This window comes from Chenopodium album, chromosome 25, assembly GCF_948465745.1.
Source record: "Chenopodium album chromosome 25, dcCheAlbu1.1, whole genome shotgun sequence".
Classification (NCBI taxonomy): domain Eukaryota; kingdom Viridiplantae; phylum Streptophyta; class Magnoliopsida; order Caryophyllales; family Amaranthaceae; genus Chenopodium; species Chenopodium album.
Window position 1 is genome coordinate 16084128 of NC_137858.1, and position 13043 is coordinate 16097170.

The following is a 13043-nucleotide window of genomic DNA, read 5'->3' on the forward strand; positions in this document are numbered from 1 at the left end:
TTCTAAAAGATATAGCATTCTGGATGATTTTACAATGTATTTTCAAAAAGCGACTACCATAAGAAATTATTAATGAACATATTTGGTAATGAACAAAATTGTTATTAGACATTCTTTTAAAACTTTTTTATGTTTATAGTAATATATGAAATTTAAATTGTCCATTACCTTATTTAAGGTTAAAATTTACAAGAAATTTAGTAATATTCATAATTTTTATTTGTCATTATATTTGTGAAATTTTAGGGTAGACTAATTTAGGAAGTTTATTATAAAATTATTAATAGCATTCTATAGAAATTTGTTAGCTTATATAATTGCATGCTAATATGCTACAAATTAATAAGGAATTTGTTTGAATTGAAATATTTAAAATATTTTTCTGGTTTAGATGTGGAAAGCGGAATGGGATGAGCCCTATTTGGACTTACTAGATAGAGTTTGTTTACGCCAATTTTCGGGAATGAAATTTACTAGATAGAGCTTGGAACAGCTCGAGCAACAAGAGTAGTCCGAGAATTTGCTCTGCTGCTACATGTTTGCTTTGTGGTATTGGAACTGAAACACATGAACATCTGCCTGATATATAACATTTGGATAGCCAGGAACCAAGCTGTGATAATTTTGTAGTCAGGACTAAACTCAACTCAATTCATAATCCACCCTTTCAATCTAGTTGACTAAGCTAATCAACCTATCCCTGTCATTTACATGCAATCTATTATGCTCCACAAGTTTACAATTTACCAAAATTAAAAAACCAATACGATACCATAATCAGTTTCAACATCACATTATTTCATTGTCTTCTTCCTTTCTTAAGTAACAAGGTTGGAGGTTTCCGATGGCTTAGAGGTTCCCCCCTTCTTATCCTTGGAGGTTTTCTCTTCTTGAAGGCTGGAGGTTTCCGATGGTTTGGATTACCCCTTCTTTTTCTTGCAGTTATTTGTTTGCTTCTTCCCCGAAATTTCGTCTATAAGCAATTGAGGTTGTCTTCTTTCCTTTATGGGTCTCTGATCATTTTTTTTTTATATCCGGTCTCTGATCATTATCATCATGAACATCATCGTCGCTTATTCTGGCAAGCAATTTGAGAGCAGCTTGTTTTTCTATCTTCTGTTTTTTCTTTCCGCGCGAATTCTTATTTTGTTCTTGAAACATTACAAGTAACAATCAGGTGATCAGAATCGCTGCAATGCAGCCCATTAAGATATCATCATGATTAGAACTTTGTCCACCTTATCTTTTGGACTTTTGGACTAATCTTGGGACTTAGGGGCTTTTACTTTGATAGATCCATCATCTTCCTGAAACATTACAAGTAACAATCAGGTAAATTTTGTTGCAATGGTGGGATTACAATACCCCTACCACTCAACCTCAAAATAAAGCTTAACTTTGACCACCTTATAGTGTTGTTCAAAAGGCTGGTAATCAAAAGTGGCTGAAGTTAATGAAACCTCAGGGGATGAAACATCATGCCCCTTCTTATGGATAGGGGAAATTAATGGAACCTCAACTAGCTTCAATAATAAATGCGAATTTGAGGCTTCCCCTACGAAGTAGTGCGCCTGTAATTTTGTGATAAGATCAGACCTCGAGACATCCGGATGTTTTCTCATTGATTCATCAATGCATTCATGGAGAAAAGAAGTTGTCTCTCTTTCCTCGATTGCAGGCGCAATTGATTAAGATAGTGACACATCCTTATCATCAATAGATATTATGATGTCCATCTCCCTTGAAGCAACCCCTTAAATATACTGAGTTTTGTTTTGGACTAGCTTCTTGTTCTGTCATGTTAAGATCAAATTAAGCAATGCAACAGGAAAAAAAAAAAGAAGAAGAAGATCATAATGAGCATAGATTGTTAAGATCAAAACTGTATAGGAAATTTTATTCGATCAACTTACGTTATCGCCAGCAAAGTGTCCATGACAATCTTGCTATTCCATATTCTTTCTTTAAATTTGTTGAGTCCAATTTCCCCTTCCTTTCAATCGCTCCTTGTTTGAACGTTGAACATGTCAGGGAGCTTTTCATATATCAAAGCCTACACAATCAAAATAAAATAAAATAAACGAATGCACCACAGAGGACCTCAATCATCTAATCAGTTCCAACCTCCATTCTTAACCAATATACCACATCTATATCTGACTATCAGAAATAAGAGTGGACATGTGAACTGGGAAAAAGTTTGTACTCCCAAGAAATATGGAGGGCTTGGTGTTAGAGACTTATTTGTGTGGAATTACGTAGCTGTGGGTAAAATCAAACAAGAGCTGGTGGCCTACAGGAGGTGCATATTCTATCAGCAAGGCTTACAAGATCATTAAAAAGCATAATGAAGCTATGAAATGGTATTCAATTATTTGGCAAAGGACATCATTTCCTAAACTTTGCTCAGATAATAGATGTCTATTTTGTGGGCAGCATGATGAAACTCACCACCATCTGCTATTTGAGTGTGAGTTTGCTGAAGATCTTTGGGCAAAGATCAAGAGAATATGTGGCATTCAACTGAGGATCACTAATATGCAGTCCCTCGTCTGGGGGCTAAGAAGACGGTTTAGGAAGAAATTTCAAACCAACAATATACAGTATATGGAGTTGCTGAAATCAACTGCTCTGGAGCAATAAAAACTCTGATGTGCAGACTGCTTGTAAGGAGAAATCATGTATGTTAAGATTAGATGTAAAAAACTACAGCTTTGTAAGTGTGAACAGGATATCGATTGGATTTAAAGATTAGATAGCAGTGCATAATGTTTGTATAGAATGGATCTCTTGGTAGGTGATAATATCTTTGCTTACCAAGCTTAGGTTGTAAATTGTTGTTGTTGTTGTTGTTGTAGTTGTTGCAGTTGTTGTTGTCGTCGTCGTCGTTGTCGTTGTCGTTGTTGTCGTAATATATGCTAAAAAGGTATGAAATTTGGCTTCAATAATCATTAGCAATGTCATTAGACCTAAAGATGAACTTAAATATATCTGCCCACCTAAAGTAAATTGTCATTAACAATATCATTAGCTAAATCATATAAAACAAAAAAAAAATCACTAAGCTGAACTTAACTGATTAGAGCTGAACTGAACTGATCTGAAATCAAGCTGAAGAGATCGAACATACCCTAACTCATAAACACAAACTACTTCATATGAACACCACATTCTAAAAATACTATAAACAAAGGCTTATAACATGTTCCAAACACCAAAAACCAACTACGAGTAATAATGAGCTACAATTTCTAATAAAATTCGATTGTCTCAAGAGGTGTTAAAAATTGACCCGACTGTTTCGATCCGATCAAATTCGATTTAGGTTTCTACTTGAATGAACATAATAATTGACCATGAATCAACTTTGAAATGCACCCATCCTGACAAGGGCGGATCTAGAATTTTTTTATAGATCGGGCCGAAGTTACGAGTATAAAGAATTCAAATAATAAAGCCATAAAGAAAAAAAATGTGCAAGCATGGGGAATTGAACCCTTGACCTCCAAATCTATGCAACTAGTTAGGCCCTGTTCTTTTGAGTTTTTGTGCAGAGCAGAGCATAGCAGATTTCAGCAGATTGAAGCAGAGCAGATTTTATTATTATTAGCATTATTTTTAACCAAAGCAGAGCAGAGTAGATTTTATTATTATTAGCATTATTTTTAATCAAAGCAGAGTAGAGCAGGGCAGAGCAGAGCAGAGCAAATTGAAGCAGAGCAGATCAGCTCTAAAGAATGGGGCCTAACTAACCAACTAAGGCCCCGTTCTTTAGAGCTGCTATGCTATGCTCTGCTGAAATCTGCTCTGTTATGCTTCAATCTGCTCTGCCCTACTCTGCTCTTCTCTGCTTAAAAATAGTACTTAATATTGAATTTATTTTTATAACAATAATATTTAATAATAATAATAAATAATTAATATTTAATACTAAATAAATAATTAAAAATTAATAATAATAATAATAAATAATTAATATTTAATAATAAATAAATAACTAAAATTTAATAATAATAATAATAATAATAATAAATAATTAATATGTAAAATAATAATATTAATAATAAATAACTAATATTTAAAATAAAATTATTAATAATAATAATTAATATTTAATAATTATAATTTTAATAATAATAATTAATATTAATAATTATAATATTAATAATAATAATTAGTATTTAATAATAATAATAATAATAGTAATTATAATAATGATAATAATAGTAATAATAATACTTATAATTAATAATATTAATTATAATAATAATAATAATGATAACAATTGATTTTTTATGATAAAAAATAATATTTAAAGATAATAACTAATATTTAAAGATAATACTAATTATTAATTTTTAATATTATAATAAAATAATATTTATTTATTTTTAAGAATAATAATAAAAATAATAATTAAATAATAATAGTAATAATTATAATTATAATAATAATAAATATTTAATGATTATAATAATAATGCGATAGTATTAATAGTAGTAGTAGCAGTAGTAGTATAAATTAATATTTATTAATAATAATAAATAATTACTATAATTATTATAGAACTAGTATTAGTAATAATAATAATAATAATAGTAATAGTAGTAATAATAACATTAATTATAATAATAATAATTTAATAATAATAATGAAATCTGCTCTACTCTGCCCAGAAGCTCAAAAGAACAGGGTCTAAGCTTACTATAAAACTTGAATATTTATACAAGTTCTTTTATTTATATTATATCAAAATCTAGGTATTGGGGGAGCCAAGACCCAGGTAGGCCCCCCCCTTGGATCCGCCTATGCATCTGGAATTCCTGACCCCAACCTTTAGCAAAACCAACCCTGGTACTCGAATTGATACCTCTATTCGTATACTCCCTCCGTGTTTTTTTAAGTGTTACAGTTTGACAGGTACATAGTTTTAGGCAATTTAATTGACTTAAATAAAATAATGGTAAATGGGGTAGTTGGAGTATTAAAAAATTGTAAAAGAAAGATAGTGGGGTTAATAGTTTATTGAAAAATAATGAATGTGTGAGGAAAAATATAATTAAAAAGTAATAGTGGGTTTGGGTGGGGACTATGAGATGAGAAAGATATATAATATTTTAATATAGTTTTTTGCCAAAAAAAGAAGTGTAACACTTAAAAAAATACGATCGGAAATAAAAAGTGTAACACTTAAAAAAACACGGATTCGCTTTTTCCGGGAACAGGTAGCTCACAGTTACGCCAAGTAATTACCTTTAAAGGGTTAGTTCCCACATTTCCCTTTCTTTTTCTGGCGCGGTGAAATAAGTCAGCACAAAAAAGCAGTTGAGAAATGAGAAAAAGCCAAAACAAAATTCTACGCATTTTAAATTACATCCCTTAAAATCAGTTATCATTCATCCGTAATCGTAGCTCAACTTCTCCCATCTAATCTTTCTTCTCTCTCATCATTTAAAACTATCTGCTCATCTTCACCTACTCTCTATTATTCACTCAATCAATCACACCCAGAATTTCGTTTCATTTCAATTCAATTCATTTCCATTTAATTTATTTAATCAAATTAAAATGAAATTAAATAATTAAATAATTGTAATTCTATAGAATGCCAACTCAACCCCAAGTCAAACACGCTGCTTTAGCTTTAGCTTTACCCCCAATTTTCTGCCGATTTTTCTACTGATTTTACCAAATTATTCCCAAAACTAACAACTGGGTTTTGCTCAAAATCAAATTTTGAGAAATGGGTAATCGATTTATTTGTATGTCTAAGAAAGATACCAGAATTAATGGATCAAAAAGTAGGAGAATGGGTAGTAAGTCTCAGAGAAAATTGCTTGAAGATGAAGAAGTTGCTTTACATAGAAGAGCTTTATCAATGGCGCTTCATCAACATCAGTTGTCTCAGAGATTTGATCCTGGTTCTATGTCTTCTCGCCGAGTTGGCGGCGCTACTTCTCGCCGCCGCACTCTCTCTGACCCCTTTTCCAACTCGAAACAGGTTCTTTGTTTTTCTTACAAATTTGATTTGATTTGATTTTATTTTATGTATTGTTGTAGTTTTCGGGTTGTTTTATATATACGGTCTCAGTCGATATGAGATAAAATCTTGGTTCATGTAGCCGACCCACTTATTAGAAGTTCGAGTTTATATTTAATTGATTGATTATATAGTCAACATACATGAGAAAATTATATTTGAATTAGTCGTCTTTTATTTGTATAATGATGGTATGAATAGAAAGTTTGATTATTATGGTGTTTGAAAAGTGAAGTGGAAAGTAGAAGATTCAATGGTATTTTTTTTTGGAACCCAAATCTGGATCTTGTATAAAGCTGGTTCAGAATTATGTAACTTTTACTTTATGGATAAATTTATTTAGGGAAATTCTCAATGGCGACCCTCAACTTTTGTAACACTGAAATGGTGATCTCCTTTTTTTTTATTCCACAAAATGACCTCAATTGATAAATTTATCCCAATTATAACCTTATTTCATTAATTATTTAATTAAAATTAACCATAGTTAACGTTTTTTCAAAAAAAATAAAAATAAATCCTTTAAAAAAACAATAACCACCAACCAGCCACCCACAGCACCACCTATAAAAAGTTGATGGTGTAAAGTTGTTAATTATTACTCTATCATGATGTTAAAAAGCTTGAGAGTTTATCATTGTACTTCAAAGAGAATTAGTTTTCAAATGGTTTTTTTTTCCTTAATAATATATAATACTCAATATACTACAGTATATGTAAAGGAGCTAGCATCACTCAGTTTATTGTAAATTCCTGTTCTTTTTTTTTTCTTTTTCAAGGTGATTATTGAGTAAGCTTTTAGCAAGTTAAATTCCCTTGTATTGCCTTCGTCGGTGTTTCATGTGTCTTTGGTGATTTAAACCTCTTACCAATGTTACTCGTGTACCAGTTTGGGATAGAGAAGTTGCAGCTTTCAGAGCTGAAAAGATATTATGATCTCACGTCATTTGCATCATCTTGTTAGCTAGATTTTTTTTTTATTTATTTAATATTGATAGTTTACCTATGGAGGTGTAAGAGCTAAAGTAAAAGGGCAGTGTATGTTTAAAAGGGTGACCATTGTGTGATGATGCAAGGCACCAATGATGCGGGAAGGGCACTTTTGGTAGTAGAATTCGAATTAATTTGCTTATTAGCTTGATGAATTAGATAGGTAGTTTGCACAAGGGAAAACTCTACATGTAGAGCATATTAAAGAGAGAATTATGTGGAAGATTATTGAGAGTTTTGTGTTTTTTTTTTTTAACACTTTGGTAGCTTACAAACCTCTCGAATACTCTATGAAAATAACCTCTATTATTGGTGTTTCATTGTAATATATCAATCAAACTTCATCTTCTTCCCTATGTCTAAATATTTTATCTTTATAATCTGTTCAAAGCTGCGTTGAAATTTAGCAGAAGACCATGTGAATGCTCACAGTTACAACTGAACTTGTGACCCTTAACTCCTCAAGCGTAATCTGTGTAAGTATGCCAACCAACTTTGAGGAGTCTTATGTAATTTTATCGTAAATGTTTCCCCTTCCCGTGGAGGGTGATCAAATGCAAAGTAATTAAACTATGACGTTAATGAAGTTCATATCTGAATATTTTTTTCCTGATGTCTGACAGAGTTGAGTCTAATGCATGTGGTTGTGTTATCTTCTACACCCATATGCCCCTTCCTTTCGGGTTATCAATGCTCCCTTTCCTATAATTTCTGTAATAAACAATTTTAATGAAAACAGTTCGAGATTTATTTCTTTCATTGCATTGAAAAAAGAATAGATAAGAAATCACAATTATTTGCACCTTGCTCTAAGTTATTTTTGGCTCTATATCTTTTTCGGTCCTGAACATTATGCAGAATGTAGCTTTCTTACAGTTCTTATCTTCCTCAGGCACCTGACTTTTTAGAAAACCTGAAAGGAACAAGATTTGTTTTAGTACATGGCGAGGGCTTTGGTGCATGGTGTTGGTACAAAACTATTGCTTTGTTGGAAGAATCTGGATTGCTTCCTGTTGCTTTAGATCTCAGTGGATCAGGTACAGATACAAAGGATACAAATTCAATTGCTACTCTGGTAGAATATTCTAAGCCGCTGATTACATTTATAGAGAACCTGCCAGATGATGAAAAGGTGAGATGCCTTTGATAAAAGTTCTTTTACCTATGCTCATTATGTGGCAACTGTATGGGCCTAACATTTGGGCTTCACTTATAGATTATATTGGTTGGACATGGATGTGGGGGCGCATCTGTTTCGTATGCTATGGAGCAATTCCCGCGGAAAATTTCCAAGGCCATTTTTGTCTGTGCCACAATGGTATCTAGTGGACAAAAGCCCTTTGATGTTTTCTCTGAAGAGGTATCTATAACATCTCAGCATAATACACCTGTTGAGAATGATAGTTTTTGTTCTCTAATTTACTTTGAACTAAAATTAGCATCTAATATGCCAAGCTGCATGTAAATATATACAGATTACAGCTCTAGTATTAAACATGTAAAAAAATTTGGGGATGTCTAAATCTTTCTGATTTGGAATGATTTGGCAGATGAAGGATTTTCCTTTTGCATGACTGCATGTCTTGAATGATTATTTTCCATAGTTTAGGAAGAGAATGTCTTCACTATGTGCTTCCATCCTCGTCTATGCAGGATTCTACTCCTCTATATAATAAAATTCCATTGTAAAAGAGGTTAAAAGTTTCCATTTGGCTTAAAATGTCTGTACTGGGCTTCACATATCTTCTGTTAGATCCTAAGATAGGTTAATGCCTATTTTCTGGTATGTCAGTGCAAAAGCATTTTTAATAGTTTCATGTACTCAGATGTAATTCCACCTATTAACATTGTTTTGGTATGTGATATATCTTCCAATTTGCATTTTTTTTTTCGTAAAAAAAGTGAGCGGTATTTTATCCAATTTGCATGAATTGATAAATTTGTTTCTGCAGCTTGGTCCTTCTGAAGATTTTATGAAGGAGTCAAAGTTCTTGATTCATGGAAATGGTACTGATAATCCTCCCACGTCATTCATGTTGGAGAGGCAGCACTTGAAGGCTTTATATTTCAACCAGAGCCCGCTTAAGGTAAGTTCAGCTATTTCAAGTCACATGCGCCAACTATAAAAAACTTCACTTGGTGAATATATTAATTACATTAGTGACTTCTGCAAACTTTTGTACATGATGAGTTTGTGCTGTGTTCTATGCCTGGATCCGATTCGTCCAATCTGATTACCCGTTTTAAACCCAAAGTTTACCCAAGATTACATGATCTATTTTAGTATATAACAATGAATTGTAATCTCGGATCTGGTCGCAATCGCGATAATGGTCGAGGATGTAGGCAATATGTGATATGCAGCTGTTGTGGCCTAATATGTTGCTTGCGGTAAGCTAAAGATCATTTACAATGTGGTGATGCGGCAGAGATTAAATACCATGATTGTGACCCCAACTAAGTCAATGTGACTAAACTGATTGACAACAGACCCTATTATGACCCATCTCAAATAGCCCTGAGGTGACTGACCCATCTCCCAAACTAATATTTCTACCGCCAGAATGTTGAGAGCTTAAGCCTATCATGCCTGATTGATTGTGATCTGCCAGAATGTTGAGAGCTTAAGCCTATCAGAAATTGCACTTGCTTGATTGTTATTACTTAAAGATAGTATAATACTTAATAATTATATTAAAATCTGTAGGAATATTCGCAGAATTCAATTTGCATGAGTTCTTTCTCCCTCTCAGTTTGCTTATTTGAGATGCTGATGCTGCTTGTACATATTAAATTCTAAAGGAAACATTATTATTTCAGGATTTTGCTTTAGCCATGGTCTCCATGAGACCTATCCCTTTGGGACCCATAATGGAGAAGCTCTCATTATCGCCTGAGAAGTATGGTACAGTTAGGCGCTTTTTCATTCAAACACTGGAGGATCGTGCACTTGCACCTGATGTCCAAGAAAAACTAGTCAGAGAAAATCCACCTGAGGGAGTCTACAAGATAAAAGGTAGTGATCATTGCCCGTTCTTCTCTAAACCCCAGTCGCTTCACAAAATGTTACTTGAGATTGCCCAAATAGCGTAGTTCAAGATAGCTCCGAAATGGTTGATGATCTGATGGTTTTCCGCTTATTGAATATGATATCATCTGCCATCTGAGGTTGAAATTGTACAGGAGAAAGAGAATGGTTGTATACTCTGTGCTACCTCATTTCTTTTTGTTATATATACAGAATACAGGGAATTCTTTGAATCATTTTGTACACTCTCTTGTTGCGAACTTCATATTAGATAGAAGGAATGCAGGTTTCGTGTTTCTTTAAAACGCAAAACTCAATTCATGTCGAAATTTTATCACCAATGGCATGACATGGAGTTGCTTGCTGTTGCTTTACATTTGCTGACTGCAACCTGTACTCATCCGTTGTAACAAACGGAAGAAAATTTTCGTACATCAACCTACAGGAGGGCAGGAAAAGCCAATAGGCAGTAAAGCGTTTGCCTTCTTGCTCCTCTTCTGCGAGTTGTTCAGGAAACGTATACAAGTATTTACAGGTTACTCCATCTCAGAAAGATTGAGCATGCGCAATCCTCGTAAAAGTAATAAATAAATGGCTATTGTAATAAAACTGACTCTTGAGCATTTTTTTTAATTCACTATATACCCCTTCAGGGATGGAGGAGAGAGAAAGGGGTTGGTGTCTTGGTGAAGGGGAAGGAGATGGAAAGAGAGTGAAAGGGGGTTGCCATGGTGGTAAACGGGGGAGGAGGCTAGGTGGAGAGAAAAAATAAATTAATATGATTTGAACTTAAATTATACTTTATTCGTTCGCTTTTAGTCGTAACACTTCTAAATTTAAATTATTCACATTCTTACACTAGACTTTATCAATATAACATAATACTAAAACAGACACCAAGAAAAACACGTGTCATTTCTTGGTCTGTTTTTTTCCCTCCAAAACTTATTCTTCCTTTTTTTTTTTTTTGCAAACATTAATTACTTACTATAAACTTTGTATAAATACTCACTAAATTATATTATTGTGATTCACTTCCAAAAAAATATATATATATTCCCCAAATCATATAATTGTGATTCATTTCCTACAAAAATATTCACAAATTTTCTTTTATTGTATAAAATATACTCCCTCCGTCCCAAAAAGAACGACCCATTTAGCCAAAACTTTGTCCCAAAAAGAAAGACCCATTTGCATTAAAACACCCACCAATTTGCTACAATATTTGAGCAAAATTAGCTTCCCCATATAAAAATTTGATTTTCCATGAGCCAAGGACGCTCCGCCTTATCTATAGAAGCAGTCAACCGAGTTCTGAACAAATTAGCTCCTTGGTAATGGCTTAATCTATTACTTTCTCTCTCTATTTTTTTACAAACCCCATGTAAATTTATCTTTCCAATATACTTTTACTTCTTTTTACTTAACTTCCTTAATACCCGCGTAATCAACCCAAATGGGTCGTTCTTTTTGGGACGGAGGGAGTATTATACTAGATTAGGTCCCGTGTCATGCATGGTAATTTAACTATTTTTTTTAAAAAAAAATTATTTTATTTTTTTAACTATTATTTATAATTCAACATTATATTTTTAAATAAACAAAAAAAAAATATTGTATATACTGCATGTGGACAAAATATAAAACCTAAGTATTTTTTTTCATGTATATAATGAAATGAAAAATGAAAGAGTGAATTCTACAAATAAGTTTAAAATTTTAATGATAGATTGGTATTTTCCCTTTTATTACGGAGTAACTAAATAAGTAAGTATTTTAAACTTGCATCTTAAAAACTATGGGTATGAATATTAATTTATTTATTCATAGCATTAGATATAAGGCTATGTGTATCAAAAAGATAAAAATTGTATTGTAATATAAATAATTACTATAGTTGTGTTTAATACAATTTGGGATAGTGAACAACATATATAAATTGTTGTGCTTTTGATACATAAATAACAAAAAAAATGAAATAAGATGGATTGTCAAAAATTATATTTTTAGTAAGCCGATTTCCAATAAGAAAAGCATTTAAAATTTCTAAAAAGAGAATTCATGAGCAGCAGCAGCAGCAATAGGGAAAAAAAAAATGGGAATATCAATTTTTTCAAAATGCATCATTTTTTATTTTGTTACAAAATTACTGCAAATATATTATATTGAAGAATTTAAGGAATAATATACTACATAAGGATTAGGGAATAATGTATTTACTCCTTATTTATACAAAGCAATAAACATTAGAATAATATTTTTTAGATAATATGTGAATCACAAATATAAATTTTGTATAGGTAATTAAGTAAATGATTTGGTAAATATCTTAAGTAAATTTTACAATAAGCAGTAGATGTCATCTTGAAAAAAAAAATAGAGGAAAAAATCGTTTCAGGAAGTCACGCAGCTATACAAATCATTATAGAGTCTGTTTTTTCCTAGTGTATGGTTTAATATTATGTTATAGATGGAATAGTATAAAATAAAAGATATGGAAAATATATTATTCACAAATATATTGTTTTAGGAAAGTGAAACACAATTTAGAAGATTTGATGAATATATATAAAGTATATTTTACAAAAAAAAAAAGATTTTGGAGGGAAAAAGTAGCGCCAGGAAGTAACACATGTCATTCTTGGTGTCTGTTTTAGGTGTTGTTTGGTTGCACATACAAAATTGGGGAATTCAAAATTCCCATGAATTTGGAAACAAAGGGCTTGTTTGGTAGACCATAAAAAATGAGAATGTGGGAAGTGTAAAATCATGGGAATTTCCAATTCCCACAAAACATGGGAATTTAATTACCAAGCCCCCTTGGTAATTCAAAATTCCCATGATTTGTAATTACCCATATAACAACCAAACAAGTTTATTTAATTCCTAGGAAAATTGATGTGGGATTTTAATTCTCATGAAATACAAATGTCTATAGGAAATTAATTCCTTTGTTAACCAAACAAGCCCTTAGTATTATGT

General features: G+C 31.9%; 1 protein-coding gene and 1 long non-coding RNA gene across 2 annotated transcripts; one reads left to right on the forward strand and one right to left on the reverse strand.

Moving 5' to 3' along the window:
- Positions 1–1073: 1073 nt before the first annotated feature.
- On the reverse strand, positions 1074–2788 carry LOC145615602 (uncharacterized). The gene is made up of 3 exons (XR_014107299.1): positions 2452–2788; positions 1914–2053; positions 1074–1793 (listed from the first exon to the last, which is right to left on the reverse strand). It is a non-coding gene; the product is annotated as an uncharacterized LOC145615602 (long non-coding RNA).
- Positions 2789–5344: 2556 nt separating this feature from the next.
- LOC145613466 (putative methylesterase 12, chloroplastic) lies at positions 5345–10291 on the forward strand. The gene is made up of 5 exons (XM_081668575.1): positions 5345–6001; positions 7923–8162; positions 8247–8390; positions 8983–9117; positions 9851–10291. Exons 1-5 carry the CDS (start codon positions 5744–5746, stop codon positions 10121–10123), a joined length of 1050 nt encoding a protein of 349 aa, XP_081524701.1. The 5' UTR covers positions 5345–5743; the 3' UTR covers positions 10124–10291.
- The last annotated feature ends 2752 nt before the right edge of the window (positions 10292–13043 follow it).

Excerpts from the sequence above, each read along its gene's own strand:
- LOC145613466 (XM_081668575.1), top strand. The coding sequence starts at position 5,744 with ATGGGTAATCGATTTATTTGTATGTCTAAGAAAGATACCAGAATTAAT. Across the intron at positions 6,002-7,922 it reads CCTTTTCCAACTCGAAACAG|GCACCTGACTTTTTAGAAAA; the intron begins GTTCTTTGTTTT and ends TATCTTCCTCAG. Across the intron at positions 8,163-8,246 it reads ACCTGCCAGATGATGAAAAG|ATTATATTGGTTGGACATGG; the intron begins GTGAGATGCCTT and ends CTTCACTTATAG.